Consider the following 26,995-nt stretch of genomic DNA (forward strand, 5'->3'; position numbering starts at 1 on the left):
TCTCACACACTAACAAAGTGATGCTCAAAATTCTCCAAGCCAGGCTTGAACAGTATGTGAACTGTGAACTTCCAGATGTACAAGCTGGATTTAGAAAAGGCAGAGGAACCAGAGATCAAATTGCCAACATCCACTGGATCATTGAAATAACAAGAGTTCCAGAAAAACATCTACTTCTGTTTTATTGACTATGCCAAAGCCTTTGACTGTGTGGATCACAGCAAACCATGGAAAATTCTTAAAGAGATGGGAATACCAGACTGCCTGACCTGCCTCCTGAGCAATCTGTATGCAGGTCAGGAAGCAACAGTTAGAACTAGACATGGAACAACAGACTTGTTCCAAATCAGGAAAGGAGTATGTCAAGGCTGTATATTTTCACCTTGCTTATTTAACTTATATGCAGAGTAAATAATGAGAAAACCTGAGATGAATGAAGCACAAGCTGGAATGAAGATTGCTGAGAGAAATATCAATAACCTCATATTCTGATGACACCACCCTTATGGCAGAAAGTGAAGAAGAATTAAAGAGCCTCTTGATGAAAGTGAAAGAGGAGAATGAAAAAGTTAGCTTAAAACTTAACATTCAGAAAACTAAGATCATGGCATCTGGTCCCATCACTTCATGGCAAATAGATGGAGAAGCAATGGAAACAGTGGCTGATTTTATTTTTTGGGCTCCAAAATTACTGCAGAAGGTCACTGCAGCCATGAAATTAAAAGATGCTTGCTCCTTGGAAGAAAAGTTATGACCAACCTAGACAGAATATTAAAAAGCAGAGACATTACTTTGCTGACAAAGGTCCATCTAGTCAAGGCTATGGTATTTCCAGTGGTCATGTATGGATGTGAGAATTGGACTATAAAGAAAGCTGAGTGTTGAAGAATTGATGCTTTTGAAGTGTGGTGTTGGAGAAGACTCTTGAGGGTCCCTTGGACAGCAAAGAGATCCAACCAGTCCATCCTAAAGAAATCATTCCTGAATATTCATTGGACGGACTGATGCTGAAGCTGAAACTCCAATACTTCGGCCACCTGATGTGAAGAACTGACTCATTGGCAAAGACCCTGATGCTGGGAAAGATTGAAGGCGGGAAGAGAAGGGGACGACAGAGGATGAGATGGTTGGATGGCATCACCGACTCAAAGGACATGAGTTTGAATAAACTCCAGGAGTTGGTAATGGACAGGGAGGCCTGGTGTGCTGCAGTCCATGGGGTTGCAAAGAGTCAGGCACAACTGAGCAACTGAACTTAACCACATTAACAGAACAAAGGGGGAAAAAAATCACATGATCATAAATAAAAAATCAGCCATGAGACCAAATTCAAAAACCATTCATGATGAAAACTCTCATAAAACTAGAAATAGAAGGAATTTTCCTCCCTCTGATAAAGGACATCTGAGAAAAACCTAGAGCTAACATCTCGCTTCCCAGTCTGAATATTTTTCTTCTAACATCAAGAATATAAGTAGGGATACCTACTTTTACCCCTTCCATTGAAAATAGATGTGGAGTGTTAAGGCAATACAGTTAAGACCAGAAAGAAAGTAAATGAAATACAAATCACAGATGACATTACATAGCATATTATGAAAGGAAATTATAACAGCTTTCAAATTATTGGCCAGGGGAATGATGTTTTGAGAAATGAGTGAGAAACAGAAGTTTTTAAATCTGCTCCCTTCAGGTTATAGACAGAAGTCTGCCTTACTTTGTGCATGGTTTTGATCTGACTTGTTTATAGAAATGCAGGTATTCACATCAGATTTCTTTTCTTCTCTGACCCAGTCCTGTTGTCTCATTCACACTCACTTCTAGCCTCAATTGCGTATTAATGAGAACAACATTTCCGTGTTAACTGATTTTTCATCCAACTTTGACATTTTGCCTAGAATATGTATGATTCTTATCCACCTCACATATATTTTACTATAATTTTTCTTGCTGAAATTTTCAGTACATATATTTTACATTTTAAAAAAATCAGCTGATATAAGGATGTGTTTAGGACTTATAGGACATATTCTTCATAGTCTTAGGCATAAAAATATTTACTGTTGGTCCTTTGGAAAACTAAAAGAGAAATATTCTGAGGCCTTAAAACTATGGACCTTTGATTCTTTAGGTCTCTATACAAATCTTGCAGTGACTCCATAAACACCCTGCAATCTTTAAACTATCTTGACCCAAGTTTCTTAATTCATAACATCATTATAGATATTTACCCTGCTTTATGTTCATTTCACATGTACATGTATAATATTTCTCCACCTTAAAGTTAGAAAGTAGCCTTCAGAGAGTGAAGTTTAGGTAGGGCATTTTTCCAGCACTCTGCTTTTTCAGGGTTTCCAGAGTTACATCTCAACTTAATTGATATGTTCTACATGCTTATAACCAACTTGAGATGCAAAAGCATGCCTAGATCAGGGGATTGCACAAAGTTCAATTGTGTGTGCTAAGGCATGTCCGACACTGCATCCCCATGGACTGTAGCCTGCCAGGCTCCTCTGTCCATGGGATTTCCCAGGCAGGAATACTGGAGTGGGTTGCCATTTCCTTCTCCAGGGTCTCTTCCTGACCTGGGGATCAAACCCGTATCTCTTGGGTTTCCTGCATTGGCAGGCAGATTCTTTACTAATGAACCACCAGGGAAGCCTTTTACCACGGAGTCACCAGGAGGCCCACAAAAAGTACAATCCCACAGACCAGATGCAGTTCACTGCCTTTTTTTGTAAACAAGGTTTTGTAGAAACTTTCTCAACACAGTGGCGGAACAGAAGAGTTGTGACAGAGACAGTACGGCCCTCAGAGCTGAAAATAGTTCCTCTCTGACCTTGGCCAGAAAAAATCACCCGTCCTTTGCCAGACAATCTCCACTTTTCTCACCATGGAAGAAAGCTGCTACGTTGTACAACTGTTCTTTCATTCAGCTAACATTCCTTGAAGGCCCACATGTGCCAGGCAAAGTGTGGTTTGGAAACCCCCTTGGCACATGTGGTTTGGCAGCTGTGTTAACACCTGAATCCCAGACTCCTTTCTCTGCTCCGTTCTCTCCTAATGAGGAATCCACACTTCACTGGACCCACATGGAGTGTGCTTGACAACCAGAACCCAGATGCCTCCCAGGTGAGGAATGTGTTTGTCTGAGCTGCCGCTAAATCTTCCAGTCTGCTGGCCCTCTGCCCCTGACCTTGCAGCCAGGTGTTGAGATCTTGAGACGTGGGTGAGGAGACCAATCATCCATAAACACCACTCCTTTTCGGTCATGAGGAACCGTCTCGAATACATTCGGAAATCAATTCCCAGTGTGCTGTGTTTGTTTGCAAAGTTTCTGTTACCATGGTTCAAAATACCGAAATCATTACTTCATTTCTGACAATAAATTGCTAAGGGATGAACTATGTAAATCAAGAGATTTTTGGAGAATTTCCATATGACATTTGGGGGCTTACATTGAAGTTCGAGTCTTGGTGCTTTCAGAGCCAATGCTGTCCTTGAGAAAATAGTGGATTAATCCTGCTTAAGGGAGAAAGAATTCCTGTTGCAGCCTGAGCCACACTGGCTAACCAGATGTCAGTTCCTGAGGACTCTCTGTCCGCACTCTATCCCACTGGCTTCCTCCTCTGCCCTCCCATTGCCTCTCTGCTTGCGCTGGCCTTTATTGGCTTGCCTCAGTTCAGGGCCACGGAAGTTCACTGGCCTCCAGGGCCTGAGCTCACATGCTACTGGCTGACATGCAAACCACGGCCAGGTGGAGCCAAGCCCAGAACGGGACTTCACTCTCCTGTCCCCAGTTCAATGCTTCTCCCCTGAGTCCCACGGCTGCCTTCTGCGGGACTCTTCCCAGCGTTCTCATCTACTGCTGGCTTTTCTTTGTTTCTGAAGGCTGGACAAAATCCAGTTTAGCAACTGACGCTATTGACTTGGGTACTTAACCTACAAGGATCATAAGAGTAGGATGCTTCCATCTCTACCTATACAGAAAATGGCTGATTTCTCCCTTAATTGGAAAAGAGGCCAGGGATGATTCTGTTTTTTCTCTTATCCATAAAGTAATCCTGCAGAGCTTTAGATTCTCTCTCAGTTCTCCGTTTTACCAGCCTGTGACTTGGTGGATCTGCACATGTGTGGTTGGAAAACCATGTCATCCTTGCATTTCTCTCTGACTCCCACATATCAGTGGCATGACTGCATGGCACCTACTTGCCAGCCATGGTTGTTTAGCCCTCACCCAGTGATGTGACACCTCACTGGTGTATTTCAGACACCTGAAATGCAGAGTATAGGACCTGAGAGCTAAAGTCAGTCAGACTCATTGTGAGGCCAAAGAGAAGCATTGGAAAAAAAAAAAAAAAATCAGCCAAGTAAATTTGAAGATTTAATTGGCTTTATTGGGCTTCCCAGGTGATGCTAGTGGTAAAGAACCTGGCTGCCAGTGCCAGAGATGGTAAGAGACCAGGGTTCGATCCCTCGGTGGGGAAGATCCCCTGGAGGAGGGCAAGGCAACCCACTCCAGTATTCTGGCCTGGAGAATTCCCTGGACAGAGGAGCCTGGTGGGTTACACTCCATAGGGTCACAGAGTTGGACAGGACTGAGGTGACTTATCACAGCACGCATTCAGCAATTTATGAATCAAGCAGCATCCTGTGTAGTGACTAGAATGGCACTCCAAAGACTTGTGCTCAATGGAAGTTTTGTTTTTTTATCAGAGGACAGTTGCTTTACAATTTGTGTTAGTTTCTACTGTCCAGCAAAGGGTACATGTTTGTACGTGTGTGATATGTGTGTACATATGTGTGAGTGTACACGTGTGTGTCTCTATATGTGTATATATACACCCCCTCCCTCTTGGACCTCCCTCTCACCCCATCCCAACGCCCTAGGTCATCACAGAGCACTGGGCTGAGCTCCCTCTGCTAGGCAGCAGCTTCCCACCGGCTGTCTCTTTAATGCACGGGAGTGTGTGTGTGTTAACCCTACTCTCCCCGTTTGCCCCACCCTCCCCTTCCGCTGCGGCAACCACATGTATAGGAGCAAGTGTGGGGCAAGGGAGCCATCGCCTAAAGAAAATACTATGTTGGAGCCAGGACACCTTTGGAGCTGGAAGGGATTTGCGTGGGTTTTACTGTTGTAGATAACTTCTTCTGGAGGATGAAGAGGGTGCCTGTGACAGATTCCCTCACAGGGGCTGACCTGAAATTTCCAGGCTGGTCGATTGAGATTACATTTCTGGGTAAGGTCAAAACTGCAGTTAAGTCAGGTTAAGTTTAGGCTTGGCAGCATGGGCTTTAGCACCAGTGATGCCACTTCCGGCCTTCTCTTCATCAGAGGGAAGATGATAACAGAAAAAGGCAGCCTGTACTGTCCCAATTAGTGCTCAAGAAACGGGCTTGGGAGCTGGGCATATGTGGGTGTGAATGCCTCCACTTTAACTGTGAGTCCCTGGACAAGTACTTAATCTCCCCTTGCCTCGGGTTTCCTCCTCTGTGAGACCCCAGTGGTATCTCCCACCCAGAAGGGGTGTGTGGATCAAATCAGGTCTTGAATATCTAAGGTGCTTGTGCAGTATTGGATCAACATACTTTGTTGATTTGGAAAAAGATTTGGAAAAAGAGTGTGAAGAAGTGTCTACTGAAGACACACATAACCTGCTAGCATGCTAGAGGATATAACGTGATTTTACCCTTGAAAAATAGTGGTAAATCAGATCTCAGCAAACCAGGTTATCCTGCTGACAAAAGAATTGCATTCCCGTAAGCCACAGACAGAGTAACCCCCCAACGAGTCATTTCCCACTCCCATTGCCACTCAGAGGAGGGCGCAGGAAGAAGACCCATGAGCTTTTGTTCCCACGTGCCTGTGGGATGAGCCACAAAATAGTCATTGACGGCAGAAACACTTTATTCCCACCACAGATAAACAGCATTTGATCCCTGGCTCCATACAAACATTCACCATGAGGTTATATATTACCTCGTATTCAAACAGCAGAGGCTGTGGAATTGCAATACTAGGTTTCATAAATTAATGTTAGTCATAATTATTATTATAGTTAATAATAACGTTAGTAATATATTAATGAGTTTCTTGGGTAGCTCAGATGGTAAAGACTGTCTGCAATGTGGGAGACCTGGGTTTGATCCCTGGGCTGATCAATGTTCATTATAATAGTCATGATTAATAATTTCATAAATTAATGCAAAAATATCATCTAATGTTTGGCAAGCAAAGCTTCTGTTGTATACTTAATATCTCTGCCTACCTATTACATGAGGCTGAGTGTGTAAGATCCCTACAGAGTCCTGGAACAGCACTCCGAACAGGTCTGTGACCGCTTGTTCTTGTTAATGTACTAGCTAGTATATAAACTCAGTGTTTATTCTTATCTTTAATACATATTATAGTGAGCACACACACACACACATGTCCTCAGGGTATGGGTTCATTTTTTAGGATGAGCCATTGTGTGTGTGTGTGTGTGCGCGCGCGCGCGTGTATGCACACACGCTCAGTCATATCCACCTCTTTGCAACCCTGTGGACTGTAGCCCATCAGGCTCCTCCGTCCATGGCATTTTCCAGGCAAGAATACTGGAGTGGGTTGCCATTTCCTTCTCTAGGGGATCTTCTGACCCAGGGATCGAACCCATGTCTCTCGTGTCTCCTGCACTGGCAAGCAGGTTCTTTTTTTTTTTTTTTTTTTTGGCAAGCAGGTTCTTCACCACTGCACCACCTGGAAAATTCAGGATGAGCCACTATATCTAACTAAGGATAATATTCACTCTTGAGATTCTAAATATCTGTTCCTATTATTCCTTAATAGAGACTGCCAGCCATGTCAGGGAAGACTATTTTATAGTGCAAGAGAATAATAATTTTTAAAAATACAGGACAAAAAGTAAATTGGTTCCCTCTACCCTTAGGATCGCTACCCAAAATCCTAGCGTGGGTATTTAGGTGAATGACTTAGTAATAACCAACAGATTTTGTCTCAGAGACTTGGGAGATAAAATAGCATGCAGGGTAATTTTCAGATCAGTTTCTTCCAAACAGCAACTTGGAGTTCAAGGCCTGCTCAGGCCTAATTTACAAATCTTAAGAGTACAGATACAGTCTGTGGCCTAACCAACCTGCTAACCAAGGCGTCTCAAAAAATATTTTAAAATCAATTCATTAGGTAGAAACCCACACATGTTGAAATTATAAGGGTTTTTATTGGGGTAGAGGAGTTAGAGAAAAATATTTTTAAAAACCACAGAATTTACGCATGAACATTGGCAAAAAAAGAAAAGTAGTCAATCACTGTAGATGAAATCTTTCTGGCAAGACGCCACCACCCAGGCAGACAGTGCAGGGTGGGCAGCATAGAAAATTAATACAAAGCCACGATCAAAACATCAAACACTAAATCTTCATAGAAAAAAACACCACCAATGAATGCAGCAGGGCTTTAGATATTTTTTCTGTATGCAGACGGGAGAAGCCAATCAAAATGTCTAGGCACAAAAACACCAATATCCTTGTTCTAAAAGAAAAAATAAAAAAGCACATTATCACTAACAATTCTATGAAGTTTCTGTGAAGAATGTTTATCACAATTTAGCGATCTGTTTATTCTGTCATTATCTCTGCTCATAGGGGTCAAGCACGTCCCACTGCCATCTGGTGCTGGTGGAAATGTATCAGTGGATTCTTCTCACCCCACCAAAAAACCAGGTAAGGAATAAGAGGCTGACTCCCTCACTCAGTTCTGCTCTGAAACTTGTTGCTGCAAGTTATATGTGCTGCCGCAAAACAGGTAGCATGCTCACAGTCCCCAAAGCATCAGATCCATGCTAACAATACCTGGGTATTGCTAGATAAACATACTAAACTACTTGGGAAAATGAAAAGTCCTTTGTGCACAAATTCTAATGAGGAACTGATTTAATAATTACTTCACCTAATGTCCCGAGGGGCCACAATGGATCAAATGCTGAAAAGTAACTGGATTCTAGTTTTCATCATATACAAGTTTTCCTCTTATGTAGTTTATTATAATATCCTTTTGCCAGAAATGATTCATATTTCTACTTTGAGACTGTTCTGTATATAATAGGCCAAAAGTATGAAGTGATAATATCTTTGCATTGAATAAAAGCTCCGTGATTTATAGAAGGATGCTGTGAAACCTACTCTGATGTATTAATGTCTGGGTGGGACATCTCTATTCTATCATCATGACTCACTCCTCCCTACCCCCAGCATATGCACATTCATGCATGCACATGCACAATTCCTGATAGCCCAGGAAGTACTTGAAGTCACAGGGCATTTTCTTGGATTGTCAATTTTGCTTGAAGATTATTAAACCAATACATTATGCAAAGAAAGAGATGCATTTTTAAGCTTATAACACAGGACTTCAAAGAAAATTTGGGTTAAGGTGGACTGCTTCAGGTAACTTTAGCCTTGTCAGCCTTTGTGCAGATTATAAAAAGATTTTTCTCCTCTCTGCCCTTCAGGCAAACCATTTAGAAAAACGTGCCTTTCCTCTGGGTTGGCGTCCTTGCGTGAAGGCTCGTGGGTGGGTGAGAGAGCAGAGTGGGTGGGAAATTTTGGCTCCCATTTATAGCTCCCGGGCCAGGCGCCCTTGTGTGGTGACTCTGATCTGCATGGGGCGCAGGCTTACTGCATCTGCCACTAGGACTACTTTGTTGTAATCATCTGAGAAGTTCTAAAAGTGTTGGTTTAGTTATAATTACGTGATATAGTTGGAGGATGGGATGGAACACCTACTAAGGGAGAAATTACATGCTTTACCAGCTCAAAGCGAAAATGGTGTAAGAATTGTAGTCTGCAAAGCAAAGGCAATTGGAGACAATGAAGCTCAGAAATGCTCCTGTTGAATCTATATGAGAAGCAAAAGATGTTAAATTCTGTGCATTCGTACAGCCTTTCAAAGGGCAGGTTTACTGATATATTTTTATCCATAATTAGAGAATATTTTCCCCATTAACTCATCTGCTTTATTATCCGTGGGTACATTACAAGCATTAATTTAAAAGAACATCAGAAAGTATTACTCACAGGCACTTTTCTGTAGAATCTATTCTCTGTCATCCAACTGCCACTTGTCGAATATTGTATTTTTTTTTTAAAAACCTGTGATTTTGTAGAGTGAATCCTTATGACCACTTTATCTGTGGTCATATTATTATATGACATATTATATGATAATAATATAATATTATCTCTTAGCCATAGTCCCAGGTACTCGTCGCCCACCCCTGCCACCCAGACCCATGCCCCCACGAAGAAAGCCTTTACCACCCAACAATGTCACCGGAAAGCCAGGAAGTGCAGGTATGTCGGCCACCCACCTTCCCTATCCCTCCTTGAATTCCGTTTTACTGGTCAACCACCAGCCCTTGGTGTGCTAGCTCAAGCAACAGACAGCCCTCGGCATGTGGGACGTGTGGCTCTGTTGGCCCCAAAGACCAGACACTGTCCGTTACAACTTTAAGGACTCCTGCCCTGACTCTGGGTGGGTGGGGTGACAGCCACCATCCTTGTCCATCTAGGTCAGTTTGCTTCTTAGATGCTGGGTGCTTGGTGCTGAGATGGAAGCTGTCACAAGCTCTTCAACAAATGGATTATTTTGCACAAGACGTTTTGTGCTGCCAACCCACCAGGGGTAATGGAAAATGTCCTCGATTTAACATTCCGTCTCTTGAGATGAAATCCTTTACCTTTCCTTGATAGCTCCCCTGTCCACCAGCCTTCATGCTGACCTCAGTATTATGGTTCCAGGGGAAAGACTGCAGACTGGAATGCTCAGGGTGACTGAGCAGGTCTAGTCTATGCAACGAGGCAGACTGCCTCTCACCTCTAGACTGTGGTATGCGCTGTCTTCTCCGCATAGAATGACCTCTCGCCGTCACCTGGGACACTCGTACTCCATCCTTGTCTTAAAGAAGCCTCCACAAAGTAGACTTAACACTGCTTATCTGTCCTATTTGTCCTTGAAACATACCTCTGTTAGAGCAAACCTCTGTTTTACACCTACTTGTTCTTGTCCTTGTATTCCTCTACTAGATTATGAGCTCTGTGATGACAGATTACACTTTCTCTGAATTCCCAGAACCAAATCCAGTCCTTACTGAGTGAATCCAGTAATCACTGAGTGAATCTATGAGTGAAAGTAAGAATCAGTGAGCCCAGTTCAGAGCAAAGCTTCGTCTCACTCCTCTTAGAGGCTGTTCCACTGGACCTGCCAGCAGATCACAGAATGTTCTCCATCCTTTCCCCCCTCTTCCCTCATGTCTATCTCCTAAATATTCTGTAGTGGGAATCAGGATAACACTGTTAGGTACAACTGTGGAAGATGAAACTGATAAGGATTTATGAGAAAGGGCATGGATGTCACTCTTCACAGGATGAAAGGAGGATGTGGTGGAGAAGCTTCCATGATGTACTAGGGGACAGTGGCCTCTGGGTTATTTTCCCATCAGCTAAAGGAGGGATCAGCCTATCATCCGTGTTGGTGGTGGCTGCATGAGTCAAGGTCTAGGGACATGGCCCCAGTGAGGAGACCAGGTTTTCTTCATTAATTATAATCTGGGGCAGCTGAGACTTGAGCTTCTGTAGCTTTCAGGTCAGACTGAAAGTGATGCTCCAGGGTCCTCCATGGCAGAGTTAGGGGAACCTCCCACGACAGAGCTCTCCTGCAAGGCTATGTGTCTCCAGATGCAGCTGCATGGCCCTGGTTCCTGCCATGAAAAAACTTGTTCACTCCCATCAATAAGCGTAGTTTGGTATAACTCATCCAGCCAGTGGGATGGTATAAACACATCCCACTTCTGAGATTAGCTCTGGTGCCCTCCCCACCCTTTGCTATCCATCTCTAATTCAAAAGAAATGTCTACATTGAGGAAAGAAAGTGAAAATGTTAGTGGCTCATTCGTGTCCTACTCTTTGCGATCCCATGGACTATAGCCGGCCAGGCTCCTCTATCCATGGAATTCTCCAGGCAAGAATCCTGGAGTGGGTTGCCATTCCCTTCTCCAGGGGATCTTCCTGACCCAGGAATTGAACCAACGTCTCCCACATTGCAGGCAGATTCTTTACAACACATCTGGCCTGATGACCATCACAGAAAGTGCATATGGAATTCAAGAAATCAGTTCAGTGTTCTGGGAGTTCTCTGAAAACATGCCTTCTCGCACATGTGCCTCTGAGCACAGTCTTAGGCTCCCCCGAGTCATCTCTACCTGTCCCCCATCTCCAGATCTACTGAGGCCTCTCAGTCCTGCTCTCCTTGAGAGGATGAAAATACCATCCCAGCATTTCCTGCTGGCTGCCCACTCAAAAAATCTCCTGCTGGCTGCAGTGCAGCATCTCATGGCTTTCACTCATCCTCTCTCTGGGGCCCACTCCCACCAGGACCAGGAGCCCATCATCCACGATTTCATGCTGGGCCTCAGTCCTTACATCAGTCCTTACTCTTTGACTCTCTATCATCTGAGAACAATTCCTTTTCCCACGAAGACTATAAAAGCTAATCTAGCTTCCACTCTACGACAGACTGTAGCTCAGACGATAAAGAATCTGCCTGCGATGTAGGAGACCTGGGTTCAATCCCTGGGTCAGGAAGATCCCCTGAAGTAGGGAATGGCTACCCACTCCAGTATTCTTGCCTGGAGAATCCCTTGGACAGAGGAGTGGTGGGCTACAGCCCATAGAGTCACAGAGAGTTGGACAAACTAGGCGACTAGCACTACTACCAGCCTCCACTCTATTCTACCCAAATTTGCATAGACCTTGGGATGGATCCTATTTGGGAGACCTACATGTGTTTTTAGAGCAGAGGAGACATTGTTGAATACAGCATCTCAGAGTAACACTGGTCTGGCCACTAGGCCAGAATCAGTCATTACCTTATAAACCTTTTTCTTCTTCCCTCGCCATCTCACATGCCTATCATTTAATATGTAGTCTGCCCACCCCATCCTCTTGACATCTTTCATGTAAAACCCCTTCCATCCAGTCTCACTGCTTCTTACATAGTTCTCCTCTGTCCTTGCCTACACAACTGCTTTAGTTCTTGATTTCTCTGTCTGCCACCAGCCTTGCAGCCTAACTTGCTCACTCTCTCCTTATCTGATCATGTTACTTTTCTAGTGAAAAAAATTTTAATGGGCCCTTGTCATCTAAAAATAATATCTAAATCCATGGTATGCAAGGCCCTCCATGAACTGCCCTTCCCTGCCCGCCCCCCATTCTGCTCTCATTGCCTCCAGGCACTCTTGGCTCTCACGCCTTCAAATTCAACCTGCCACATGACTTTATGCTTCCCTGATTGTGTTCTTCCTGTAAACTCCACCTAGAATACAGCTCTCATGCCTACCTTACTGATCACTTTTCCTCTTTATTGGCACACCCTCTAAGAAGGCATTCCTAACTTCACCCCAGCATCCATCCATCATTTTTCCCCATAGACTTGTCTTCTCTGAGACCTTGTCTTATGCTTTCGCAATATTTATAATGCTTCAGTATAATTTGGCTCACATATATCTCCCAATCAATCAAGGACAGCAGATCTTATTTTCTCTCTAATCCTGGCATATAGTGCCAAGTCACATGGTAAGTGTTTAATAAATATTTGTTGAATAGGTAAATGCGGAACTCGGCAGGGCTCCCTACAAAACCTGACTCCTTTGGCTCTGCATTATAGGAATTATTTCATCAGGCCGAGTGACTTCCCCACCCTTGAGAGCAACACTCAGACCTACAGAAGCTCCCTTGGAGACAATGGAGACAGATAAAAAGCCACCGACAGTTCCTGCCTCAGAAGAAGATCTTGGTGAGTATGTCAGTCAAGTCCCACTGGATGCTTAGCCACAGAGTACCAGAGGATTTCAAATTAGGGAGAAGAGTCCCAGTTCTGGATCAATACATCTTACTCAATTTTATGATTGATAGGGACATTTTAATGTAAAGTTACACTTACTTCTAATGACTTACTGTGGAATGTGCTCCTTTCCTTTGCAGACATAGAAGGAAGTGCCAAGATCTTTAATACAGTCTTCCTCAAAAGATCTAGATTACCCAGTCCTTATTCCTAAATCACATGTCATTCCTAATCACACATAAATTAATAAATGAATGCGTATTAGCTACGTGGTTGTAATCTTTGGTGGCGGTGGTGTGGTCGCTAAGTCATATCTGACTCTTGCGACCCCATGGACTGTAGCCTGCCAGGCTCATCTGTCCATGGGATTCTCCAGTCAAGAATGCTGGAGTTGGTTGCTGTTTCCTTCTCCAGGGGATCTTCCTGACCTGGGAATCGAACCCTGTGTCTCCTGCATTGTAGGCAGATTCTTTACCAACTGGCCTACAAGGGAAGCCCAGTTGTAATCTTTAAATCATTTATTACTCTGCAGAAGACCTGCAGCAGGACAGAGTTAAAGGCCTTGAAATGTGGATAATATGGATTATAATAATATGGAAATCAAAGTTGCGAGCAATTGACCAGAAGACATTATAAATATTTATAGCCTTTACTACTTTTTCATTGTGTCATCCATCCTCAGATAACATGACTGACTTTAGCTCAAGTCCAACAAGAGAAACTGATCCTCTTGGGAAGCCCAGATTCAAAGGTACGTATGATCGGCTACAAATCTTACTTTTAAGAGAGTTATCTTTGGTGGGTGTATTAGTCAACTGTTGCTGTGTAGTAACTACAAAATCTTACTGGCATATTCTTTTTTTAACGGTTTTTTTTTTACTTATTTATTTTTGGCTGTGTTGGGTATTCTTTCCTGCATGAGCTTTTCTCTAGTTGCAGCAGGCAGAGGCTCCTCTCTACTGAAAGAGCTTCTCATTGCAGGGGCTTCACTTGTTGCGGAGAATGGGCTCTAAAAGCACACAGGCTTCAGTGGCTGTGGCTCCTGGGCACTTCTGTGGCACAGGCTCAGGAGTCGTGGGGCATGAGCTTAGCTGCCCCATGGTGTGGGGGGTATCTTCCTGGATCAGGGTTTGAACCTGTGTCCCCTACATTGGCAGGCAGATTCTTTACCACTAAGCCATCAGGAAAGCCTAGTAGCATACCCTAAAGAGGATTTATTTCTCATGTGTCTACAAGCCACATGGGGTCAGCTGATTTAGGCTGTGCTTGGCTGGGTGATTCTGTTTCTAGCTGCAGGTACATCTGGGTCTCTTATGGGTTAGGCTGAGGTCTGCTCCACATCTGTTCATTTTGGTACCCAAGAAGAAAGACTAACAGTGACCCAGGAGAAGTCATTCTCCTAACAATACAAAGTAAAGAGAGAAGGAGTCCAGATGTACAACATTTCAACCTCCTTGTGTTATACCTGCCAATATCAACGGCAAAAGAAAGTCACAGAACTAAGCTCAAATCAAAGATAGGGGAAATATACTCTTTCCATGAATATAGAGGATATTTTTGTAATTTAATCTACCAAAGTAAAAGATATTATATGAAATAGACCAGTGTTTCCTTTGTGATCTGTTTTTCTGAAGTACAAAATTTGATAAATTTTAATATAAGTATATATTCATGCAACCATCGTCACAATCAAGATAATGAGTACCTCAGTTCAGTTCAGTCATTCAGTCGTGTCCGACCCTTTGCAACCCCATGAATCACAGCACGCCAGGCCTCCCTGTCCATCACCAACTCCTGGAGTTTACTCAAACCCATGTCCATCGAGTTGGTGATTCCATCCAACCATCTCATCCTCTGTCGTCCCCTTCTCCTCCTGCCCCCAATCCCTCCCAGAATCAGGGTCTTTTCCAATGAATCAGCTCTTCGCATGAGGTGGCCAAAATACTGGAGTTTCAGCTTCAGCATCAGTTCTTCCAATGAACACCCAGGACTGATCTGCTTTAGGATGGACTGGTTGGATATCCTGCAGTCCAAGGGACTCTCAAGAATCTTCTCCAACACCACAGTTCAAAAGCATCAATTTTTCAGTGCTCAGCTTTCTTCACAGTCCAACTCTCACATCCATACATGACCACTGGAAAAACCATAGCCTTGACCAGATGGACCTTCATTGGCAAAGTAATGTCTCTGCTTTTTAATATGCCGTCTAGGTTGGTCATAACTTCCTTCCAAGGAGTAAGCATCTTTTAATTTCATGGCTGCAGTCACCATCTACAGTGATTTTGGAGCCCCCCAAAATAAAGTCTGACACTGTTTCCACTGTCTCCCCATCTATTTCCCATGAAGTGATGGGACCAGATGCCATGATCTTAGTTTTCTGAATGTTGAGCTTTAAGCCAACTTTTTCACTCTTTAACTTTCATCAAGAGGCTTTTTAGTTCCTCTTCAGTTTCTGCCCTAAGGGTGGTGTCATCTGCATATCTGAGGTTAAAATGAGTACATGCAACACCTCAAGAAGTTTCACCATGTACCTTATAACCCCCTCTTCACTTCTCCCACCTAACCCTAGTCTCAAGGTAACTATGTTACAGACTGTCGCTGTTGTTTTTCAGTCACCAAGTCGTGTCCAGCTCTTTGCTACCCCATGGACTGCAGCATGCCAGGCTTCCCTGTCCTTCACTATCTCCTGGAGTTTGCTCAAACTCATGTCCATCGAGTCAATGATGCCATCCAACCATCTCATCCTCTGTCACCCCCTTCTCTTCCTGCCCTCAATCTTTCCCAGCATCAGGGTATCTTCTAGTGAGCTGGCTTTTCACACCAGGTGACCAAAATATTGGGGCTTCAGCATCAGCCCTTCCAATTCAAGGTTGATTTCCTTTAGGATTGACTCGTTTGATCTCCTTGCTGTCCAAGGGACTCTCAAAATTCTTCTCCAGCACCGTAATTCGAAAGCATCAATTATTTGGCACTCAGCCTTCTTTATAGCCAACTCTCACATCCATACATGATTACTGGAAAAACCATAGCTTTAACTAAATGGACCTTTGTCAGCAAAGTAATGCCTCTGCTTTTTAATATGCTGTCTGGGTTTGTCATAACTTTTCTTCCAAGGAGCAAGCATCTTTTAATTTCATGACTGTAATCACTGTCTACAGTGATTTTGGAGCCCAAGAAAAAAAATCTGTCACTGTTTCCACTTTTCCCCCATCTATTTGCCATGAAGTGGTAGGACCCAAAGTCATGATCTTAGTTTTTTGAATGTTGAGTTTTAAGCCAGCTTTTTCACTCTCTTCTTTCACTTTCATTAAGAGGTTCTTTAGTTCCTCTTTGCTTTTTGCCATTAGAGTGGTATCATCTGCATATCTGAAGTTGTTGATATTTCTTCCAGCAATCTTGATCCCAGCTTGAGATTCATCCAGCCTAACATTTCCCATAATGTACTCTGCATATGAGTTAAATAACAGAGGGACAATATATGACCTTGATGTACTGTTTTCTCAGTTTTGAACCATTCCATTGTTCCATGTCCAGTTCTAACTGTTGCTTCCTGACCTGCTTACAGATTTCTCAGGAGGCAGGTAAGGTGGTTTGGTATTCCCATCTGTTGAAGAATTTTCCAGTTTGTTGTGATCCACACAGTCAAAGGCTTTAGTGGTCAATCAAGCAGAAGTAGATTTTTTTTCTAGAATTTTCTTGCTTTTTCTGTGATCCAAAGGATGATGACAGTTTGATCACTTGTTCCTCTTCCTTTTCTAAACCCAACTTATACATCTGGAAGTTCTTGGTTCACCTCCTGTTGAAATCTAGTTTGAAGGATTTTGAGCATTACCTTGCTAGCATGTGAAATGAGCACAGTTGTATGGTAGTTTGAAAATTCTTCAGCATTGCCTTTCTTTGGGATTGAAATGAAAACTGACCTTTTCCAGTCCTGTGGCCACTGCTGAGTTTTCCAGATTTGCTGTCATATTGTGTGCAGCACTTTAACTGCATCATCTTTATAGACTAGTATGCATTTTTGGAATTTCACATAATAGAAAATAATATATTATGAACTTCCTTTCCGATTTCTTTTACTTTTCATAACTATTTAGTGATGCAACCATGTTGGTATATGTATCAACAGTCTATTCCTTTTTATTGCTTAGATATATAATAATTTATTAAAACTTCATGACATTTGGGTTGTTTCCAGCATTTTTACATTACCAGTAAAGTATGCTATTCTATGACCATTCATGTGCAATTCTTTGTGTGTGCTTTCATTCTTTTTGGACAAATTGCTATAAAGGGAATGGCTAGATCATATGTAAGTGTATATTTAACGTTTTAAGGAACTGTCAAACTGTTTTTCACATCAGTTGTACTATTTTGCCTTTCTGTCAGCAGTGTATGAGGGTTCCAGTTCCTCCACATCTTTTCCAACACTTAGTGTGGTCAGCCTTTTTCATTTAAACCCTTTTAAAAAGTATGTAGTAGTAGCTGTGATTTTTTTTTTCTTTTTAATTTTTCATACTTTATTCTCTATATTGATAGGTTAAGAAAGTGAAATCTTCCTAAGTACTGATTCATAGATAATGCTTATAAGCGACACACAAAACATTCAGTTTCACAAAGAGTAATATCCAGTGATCCCTTTAAATGCAATTTTAATCCTTACTTTCAGCTAAATGCAAGACTAATACAATGAGCTAAATACACACAAAACTTGTATATCGTGAACTACAAAAGTGATTTCCATAGCCACACATGGTTTTAGTCAAGTATACATTTTCACAATAAATAAATACTAACAAATATATTAATAAAACACTACCCCAAATGCTTATCTGCCATCAACTTTTCAGGAATGCCATTCCTGCTACTGAAATCACTTTCAGAAGTTTTAATCTGACCTGGGGAAATGAGTTCTTTTAAAACCTGACAAACAGTATATTATAAACCCCAAAGATTTTTAATCCAGTATGTCTTCCAACACAGAACCATTCATAGGAAATTCTTAGTTTCTGAAAAAATAAAAAATTAAATCACTCTTGTTATCTAAAGAAGAATATTAAAACAAATTAGCTTAATACAAATAAACACTCCTACAAAAGGCTGTGTTTTCTAATATCATTTCCTCCTTAAAAGAAACACAAACCAGTTCACCATTTTTTAATAGCTTACACTACTGTGGTCCAAAAGCTTTAGAAATACATGAAACACATCTTAGCTATCAAAGGCAAAGGTGCCATTTAGATTTCACATATTAAACAGCTACAGTACAACCTACATAGCACAAGTACACAAGTATTAATTCATCATTGAGATGCTCAAGAGTCAGAAGAAACTGAATGGTTTGCAAACCAAAGGTACTTTGACTTACATGTGGTCATTAAAATCTAATATGTAATTCAAGTAGGGTAATATAATGGCAGGCAGTTAAAGGCTCATATATCACTCTAAAATTGAAAACATGAAAATAAAGCCTGAAAACTTTGTGGTTCTCCATTTTTCATTCACATGGTTAGGTATTAGGCGGGGCCTTACTGTGGAAAATATAGTTATTAAGTACGGTTTCCCCAGAAGATAATGAAGCTTCAGAAAGCACAAAAGGTGTCAAGATCCATAGTTTGCTTCATCAAATGCTTTTCGAGCGCGTTTCAATTCTTCATTCATAGTAAGCAAGTCTTTAACCCTAGCAAACTTTCTTGGGTCCTTTCGAATCAAGAAGACGATATCTTCAACTTGTACCCGAGCTTGTCTTCCAGTTGACATTGCCTTATGAGTCATTTCAGTGATGAACGCTATGACAAGGGCTTCAAGAATATCCACTGACTCAGTATAAGGATTCTGGTCATCTCCAAACCCATACATCATACACCGTAATTCTTTAGAAAAAAGTCTCTTTCTTTTACCCTGTCCACCTTCTGCACCTCCTCCAATTTCTTCACTTTCTTCCTCAAAGGTGGGATCCTCTTCTTCATCTGCTTTTGCTTATCCCTAATGACTAAGGATGCTGAACATCTTTTCACATCCTTATTTGCCATCTGTATATCCTTTTTGATATGTCTCTTTCAATTTTTTCTATATTTTTATTGTGTTGCTTATTTTCTTATTGTTGAGTTTTAAGGGTCTTTATATTTTCTGGGTTGAAGATCTTTTTCAGGTACATGTTTTGCAAACATTTTCTCCCTGTGTGTCCTCTTTTTTAATTTTAATGAAGCTTGGTTTATTGATTTGGTTTTTTATAGGTTGCATCTTTGGTGTTACATTTAAGAAATCATTGACTAATCAGAGATCACAAAGAGCTCCTCTGTTTCCTTCTAGAAATTTCTCCTCTGTTTCTCTGTATAAGGTTTCTACTTTTACATTTAAGTCTATGATCCATTTTGAGTCAAATTGTGTATATGATACAAGATATGAATGCAAGTTTATTTTCTTAAGGATATCAAATTGTTCCACCATATTTGTTGAAAAATTATTGTTCCTTTAATTTGTATCTTTGTCAAAAATCAGTTGTCCATATATACCTGGAACTATTTAGGAGTTCTCTAGTTGTTCCATTGATCTATTTAGCTACCTTTCCATCAATACCGCAGCGTCTGGATCACTGCGGTTTTAAGATAAGTGATGCAACCAGGTTGTGTTAGTTCTCCAAATAACTCTATTGTTGTGATATACTCTGTTTTTCCTGAGTCATTTTAAATTTATTGAGACTTTTTATGGCCCAGAATATAGTATATCTTGGTGTGTATGTTTTGTGTATACTTAAAAAAAAATGTGTATCTAAGTGGAATATTGTATTAGTTTACTAGGGCTGCCAAAACAAAATACTATAAACTTTAGCTTAAGCAACCAAAATTTATTCTTTCACAGTTCTGGAGGCCAGAAGCCTTATTTCAAGGCATTATCAGGTTTGATTTCTCATATTGGAAGTTAAATCTTCAACACAGGAATTTTAGGAAAACATAATTCAGTTCATAACAAGTGTTTTATAAAAATGTCAATTAAGTCAATTTGCTTGGTTATATTGTGCAATTCTTTTATATCCTTTGTGATTTTCTATCAACTTGTTCTATCAGTTAATTAGAGAATACCAAAATCTTTAGCTCTAATGTAGATTTATTTCTACTTTCTTGTTCTGTCTTTTTTTTTTTTTTTTCTTTTCACTCCCTGTATACTAAAGGTCTGTATTCAGGTATAGACCTCAATTACTTAGGATAGTAATAAGCTCATGAATTGATTCTTTATCGTTATAAAATGACCATTTTTAATGGTAATATTCTTTGATGATATGGTTAGGTTTAAATCTATTATCATCTCGCTATTGTTTTTAATTTGTTCCATCTATTCTTTTTTCCCTCTTTCCTTCTTTTTCAGCCTTCTTTTGGGCTGGATATTTTTATGATTCCATTTTACCTTTTTTGTTGTGCTCTTAGCTATACCTTTGTTTTGTTATTTCAGTGAATAATTCGGTGTTCATAGAATGTGTCCTTAACTTCACAGTCTACCTTCCAATGATATTCCACAACTTCATAAACAGTTGAATGTGAAGTATAAGAACTTCACATTAGTATAGCAGCTTCTCTTTCCTGGCTGTTGGGCTATTACTTTACTTTTGCATGTTATATAGATCACGCTAAATTGAAATCATTTTTGTTTAAACAATAAGCTATCTTTTAGAAAGAATTAAATAATAAGGTAAATATTATGTATACTTACCTATATAGTTACCATTTCCAGTGCTCATCATTCCTTTGTGTTCAGCCGTATTTCCATTTGGCATCATTTTCCTTCTGCCTAGAGGACTTCCATGAATCTTCCTTATAGGTTGGGCGTGCTAGTCATGAATTCTTTCAGCTTTTGTATGTCTAAAAAATATTTTGCTTGTTTTTTAAAAGATATTTTCACTAGTTATAGAATTCTAGATGATAAGTTTTTTGTTGTTGTTTTGGTTTTTGCTCTTTAATATATAAGGACATCTCTCTGTTGCCTTCTCACTTGCTTTCTTTACGATGAGAAATCTTTACAATCCTTCTTTGTTGTCCTAACATGCCTTTTCTTCTCTGCTCTCTTTGAAGATCTCTAGAAATTTAATTTAGGTCTTTTCTTTTTTTTTTTTTAGGTCTTTTTTTATATCTTCCATTTCTTAACTTTTTGACCATGTGGATTATAGTGATAATAGCTGTTTTATTGTCCTTGTCTGATGATTCTAACATCTATGCAAGTTTCAGTTTGACTCCAAATGATTTATTTTTCTCATTATGGGTAATATCTTCCTGTAAGGAATTTATCCAGTTGGGAGCTCTATATGTTTGTTATTCCTAAAATATTGTTGGATTTTATTCTGGGGTGCAATTAAATAACTTAAAACCACTTGATCTTTCTGAGCCTGGCTTTTAAGGTGTATTGGTAGGACCAGAACTATATTTTAATGTAAGGCAAATCATTCCCCACTACTGAACCAAGATCCTTTTGAGTACTCTTTTCAATACCCCATAAATTATGCAGTTTAAACCAAATTACTTTTGGATATTAGCATAAGTTAAACCTATTTAGAAAATTAACTCAATAGTACCATCCACATCATGTATCCCAAAGAGAGGATTCTGGATTTTCACAAATTCAAACCATCCACATCACTGCTTTCATCCATCTGCTTATAGTATTAGATCAAATATCCTCAAACAGATTGTTATTTATGAGTTCTCCTCCACCTTTTTTACAAGCTCACAAAACCCCAAATACTCATGTCCTCTCTCTCTTAGGGCCTCACGTGCGGTATATCCAAAAGCCTGACGACAGCCCCTGCTCTATCACCGACTCTGTCAAGAGATTCCCCAAAGAGGAGGCCACAGAGGGGAATGCCACCAGCCCACCGCAGAACCCACCCACCAACCTCACTGTGGTCACTGTGGAAGGGTGTCCGTCCTTCGTCATCCTGGACTGGGATAAGCCGCTCAACGACACTGTCACAGGTAAGAGCGTGGCATGCGGACGATTGCTACGGTGGGAAGCACTGATAAGATGATGCTCTGGGAACGTGGTACCTTAAGTCCGACTGTGACCCTGGGTGATGTATCCCAGGAACAGCAGGTCCCTGCAGAGTTCTGCTGTCTCTGTCGCAGATGATTTTCAAAAGTGCTGTAAGATGGGAAAGATCGTCTTCGTCCTGGTTATGGTCTCTCTGTTAACCTAGCAGATCTCTTTAAGTTATATATCTTCTTTCTCCTCTCAGAACTTTTTATCAATGGGAAGGTATATCTAGTCTTTTCATTACCAGAAAATTACAACTGACATATGAGAAGTTGCCACTGCTAATAGTATTTAAATCAATTTTCCTTTCACCATCCCAATTTCTAGATTGACCTAGAACTGTGAAGCAGGCTAAACATTATTTCAGTCATTTTCTGAGAGTTTTTTTTCTTTAAATTTATTTTTAATTGGAAGATAATGGCTTTACAATGTTGTATTGATTTCTGCTGTACGTCAGCATGAATCAGCCACAGGTATGGTTTGTAAAAATTCTGTTCTGGTCAATTTTCTGCCCATCTCAGAGAATTTTGATTTTGCTACTCCTCATAAAAATGATGATGAAAAATAAAAAACTCTGAGTCACTCTTTTTGTTTTGTGGGATTTTAATTTTCCATAGTGAACAAGAGAGTCGGAGTAGAGAGAAGAGGGGAGGGTGGGATGACTAACCACCCCGATCAGCTAGAGGGTGAAGCAAATATTGTGGGTGCATGCGGGTGGAACGGGGGCCACTGGGAGGCTGTCAGCGGGAGGACAGAGCAGTCCGCAGGGCAAGGTGAGGAGTGGGGAGACGCAGAAGCTGCCAGGAACTTATCTTTAAATAAAGGAGAAAACAGCAGCTATTTCTCCTCAGACAAAACCATTTAGTCTGGGCAGCTTCCAGCGTAAGCAGCTTGTTGTTTTTCAGTTCCTAAGTCATGTCCAGCTCTTTGCGATCCCGTGGACTGCAGCATACCAGGCTTCCCTGTCTTTCACTATCTCCCAGAGTTTGTGCAAATTCAGCAGTTTATCTTTGCTTAGCTGGTCTTTTTTAAAAAGGAAAAAAAAACATGTTTTGTCAATTTCCTTTCTCAGTTTTGACTAGTCTTCTTTACTTGGGATTATGCCAGTAGGTACTATCATCCCAATATCTAAAAATCAATCAATTTCTAAGTATTGATTATCTATATGTATTAAAAGATTCAAAATTCTCAATCCATATGCAGTGCTAATAAGGAGTTCCTGTAATAGTCTTGAGACTTAGTTCTCACAAGACCAACCGATTTATAAAAATTTCACTTCCCTTAAAGATACAGAACATCAAATTGGCATTGGTCAATCTAATATGTCTAATAATCTAATACACATTCATTTGGCTATGATTTAACTTTTGAAAACAGCAGGGTTTTCCTTTCTGTATTTTCCTTTTATCATATAGCTTTTTAAAATGACATAAATCTGTAATCTCAAAGTATCATAAATAGGATATACTTTATCTAACCAATTAGTTTTAACATTATTATTAACATTATTAAATGTTAATGAGCTGTTGAGATCTTTCACTAGATACTGGACTTACGACAATTTTCATGGATAAGGACCACACCCATAATAATAATACTTTATACATAGAAATAAGTCAGTATTTAGTCATTATTTACTTAGTGTTTAAACATTGAACCATATACCCTGATGATCTATTTTTTTCCATTGCATGCCACTTGATTTCAAACATAATCTTTTATAAACCAGTAGCTCAGATAATACAGAGATTAACTCCTGTATCATTAGAAATGGTTTTTCAGGAAAGGATTAAGAAAGGTAACAAAAGAGAGTGAACATATTCTTCATTTTCCTAGTTGACTTCTCTCAGTAATCTTTCTTTTCATTGATAGGCATGTATTCACCTCTAGTAAATACATCCAAATTCTGATGCTTCTCCGTGACCCTTCTACACTAAAGTAGAAATAAGTACACCATAGAGATTGGCCATAGCCTAGATCCTTGGACAACTTAAAGTTAAGTTAGTCATAAGTTATCATTTTGTGATATGTCAAGAGCATGCGGACATAGATTTCAATCGCAGACCGGGTGTGTTCTAAATAATGCAACTTGAATCTATAATTAGCCTCTTTGAACTTCCAGTTTTTTATTTGTAATAATAATAATTCCCATTGTTATCAATTTGTTGTGGGTGTAAAACTTAACAGAGAATTCATGCAGCATAAATTAGAAGCTGTTAAGTTCACATTTGTCGGCAGCAGCAACAGTAGGACTGGCAGCAGCATCACCATTATTACTTTCATGCTGCACTGACCGGGCTATGATGGTCCCAGTCTTCATAATAAGTGATTATTTTCTAAGCGAATTATCTCATAAGGGGGTTAAAACCCTCCCACGGGGGTAAAAGAGACCTTGTATTTGGTGTTGGTTCTTTGTAGATTTTCTTATATCCTTACTCTTAAAGAAACTATTTTTTAAATCCCTATCTTAAATCCCCTATCTTAAAATAAGAAATATGGACACACACTTTTTTGTTGTTGGTGGTAGAGTTTTAGAATGTTGGTGCATTTATGAAAAAGCTATTATCACTTTAAAAAATTAAAAAGGAAAGATACACACATTCTAAAACAAGAATTCTGAGAAGAACTCTAAATACCTTTTTAATTATGAAGAGAACTTCTAGATCCATTTTGAAAACTCCAAAGTTTCAGGACTAACATCATATTAAATTAACATTTAAGCATTAGGAATGACCCAAAGATGTTTTTTGAAGGTGACTGCTTTCATGGATAAACCAACTGGAATGTCATATAAACTGCTCTTTCAATGACTAATCAGCACTTGAATCTTTTGAACTGGAATCTTTCAAATTTTCAAGTTTTAAGATACAACTCAGGGATAATAAAGAATAATAAAAGACATAATAATAATAGGTACCTCCTGTTGAGCAAAATACTATTAAGCACTTTTCATATGTTCCTGCTTTAATCCCTACGAGCAACACTATGGAGAGACACTATGGACATTTTACAGATGGGAAAATTCACTTGCCTGAGATCCAGGCAAGTGGCTTGGTCTGTTTCTTTCCATTAAGTCACGCAGTTTCCACTTTTTACAGCTATCTGTTTTGCTTCCAAGCTAATTACTCCCTTCTTTTTCTAGTAACTGCCCCTTTATGGCTGAGGGAAAAGTATAATTTGAATATCTGAATTCCGGATGCTCCCTCTCCCTCGATGTCCATGCTCTGTTAGAACAGAAAGTCAGCTGACACATGGATTGGGAGCAGAGAGTCTGCAGAAGACATACTAAATATCAGCCATTAGTCTTTTAAAAGCTGGATTCCTGTGTTCAGATACAATGACCATTGCCTTCTAGTCTAATTTAAAATTTTCAGAAGGATGGTTATAGGAAGTTATTCTGAAAAGGTGGTCCTCCATCTTGGATGTTTTTAATTTACCATTAAAGATCCTTCCCAAATTAAAATTGGTGATTATAAGTCTCCACGAGTTATCCTATAATTTCAGCTTTATTTCTAGTATTATCTCCTATCTTTGGTCTCAGCGCTAACAGCTTGAGTCCCAGTAACTCACAGCCTTCCCACTTTCCCCGAGGCCCACCATTTGTGTATTTCTTCATATTGACAGAACTGTTTTTGAGTGGGCTTTTGTGGTGGTCTGTTGTTTTTTGTTTGATTTTTGTAATCCTCTTCATGATCTCATCACATGGATTAAACTAAATCCCAAGTGACAGCAGGGAAAACAAATCAGTAAATTATATTCTCTTGTTCGGAAAGTCTTTCTCTTTTGATTAGCCCTGTGAGTTCATAGAAAGCTATCCTTTAGGTAAGTGTATACAGATCTCTCTGCAGACTTGAAGGGCAAAGTTTCATTTTGTTTTAATTCAAGGATAATTATCAAGGGGGCTTATATAAGCAGTATGTACAAGACCTATGTAACTTACATAAGCAGTAGGTACCAAAATCTTGTAATTCTGTAGTTCAAAATAATGGACTCTGCGAGAGTGTAGTTCATTATTTGGTTAAATATTTTTTTGCTGCTATGGTTTTAACTGTTCTTTGCAGCAGTACCACGTCATCAGTGACCATTTCCCAGCTATGTTAGAAAGCCCGATGAGCAGGAATTGTGCTTCTGCTGAAGCACCACTCCTCATAGAATGTTTCTTACAAAACTGCACTGGACTTTCCAGCAATGGCAGATGATCTGCCTTACGTATCAGAATGATAGGTTACCCATATACAGTGCTACCACCGGCGTGTCATCACTTTACACGGTTGCCAGGCAGCCTTTCCTGCTCCGGTAGAGAGAAGACAAAAATGGTCCATGAGCAACTCCCCAGATGCTTTGGGACCTCCCCATCAAGTGATAATCTCCATCTGGAAGTTGCTAACGTGTATGGTCAGTAGGTCTCAGGCCTGCAGTCTCAGTTGCTCACTTTTATGAGAGTGACTTTTTAGGTTGGTAGCTTCAAGAACATTCAGTTTGCCAGAGCATATAGACAAGTGTCTGCTGGCCTTTTTGCTTTTCAGAATATGAAGTTATATCCAGAGAAAATGGATCATTCAGTGGGAAGAACAAGTCCATCCAAACAACAAATCAAACCTTCTCCACAGTAGAAAATCTAAAACCAGACACAAGGTAAGCCACCGGTGCTATTACAGGTGAATTCGGAGAGTGTAAAAATCATAACAAAGGCGGGAAATGACATCATCCTTCTCCATCTGAAGGAGGGTCTAGTCTGCATTTCATTCTTTGGCTTTCTGTACACAGCACTAGAGACTCCTAGAGTCATGGTTTGCAAATATGCAACTGACTGGTGGGGATCCAAGAATTGACAAGTCGGTCTTGTAAGCTGACATTAGAGCTGGGGACACGGAGAGGTGGAAGGCCATTAATATCAAACATTGATATTAAATACCAAAGTTTAGAGGAGGAAAAGTCTACAGACCAGAGAAAACTGGAGTGTGGACGGTATAAACTAGATTTGAAGCACGTGCCGGAAGAGGAGGGCAGGGAAACAAAAGTCACGTCACAAATGTAGGTAAACATTTGTAAGAGCTGATGCTTAAAATAGTTACAGGC

The 26,995-nt window shown here is 40.3% G+C and overlaps 1 protein-coding gene and 1 pseudogene across 1 annotated transcript in view; one reads left to right on the forward strand and one right to left on the reverse strand.

The window, feature by feature from the left end:
- The window catches only part of ABI3BP (ABI family member 3 binding protein), a 265,954-nt gene that overhangs the window by 215,034 nt on the left and 23,925 nt on the right, over positions 1-26,995 (forward strand). The window contains exons 54-59 of the mRNA XM_065913797.1: positions 7,645-7,722; positions 9,247-9,351; positions 12,722-12,850; positions 13,581-13,649; positions 21,649-21,858; positions 26,443-26,551. Coding sequence (XP_065769869.1) covers positions 7,645-7,722; positions 9,247-9,351; positions 12,722-12,850; positions 13,581-13,649; positions 21,649-21,858; positions 26,443-26,551 — 700 coding nt within the window. The remainder of the gene's footprint in view (positions 1-7,644; positions 7,723-9,246; positions 9,352-12,721; positions 12,851-13,580; positions 13,650-21,648; positions 21,859-26,442; positions 26,552-26,995) is intronic.
- Positions 18,466-20,669, reverse strand: LOC136152524 (transcription initiation factor TFIID subunit 13 pseudogene; annotated as a pseudogene).

This window comes from Muntiacus reevesi, chromosome 21 (assembly GCF_963930625.1).
Source record: "Muntiacus reevesi chromosome 21, mMunRee1.1, whole genome shotgun sequence".
Lineage (NCBI taxonomy): Eukaryota > Metazoa > Chordata > Mammalia > Artiodactyla > Cervidae > Muntiacus > Muntiacus reevesi.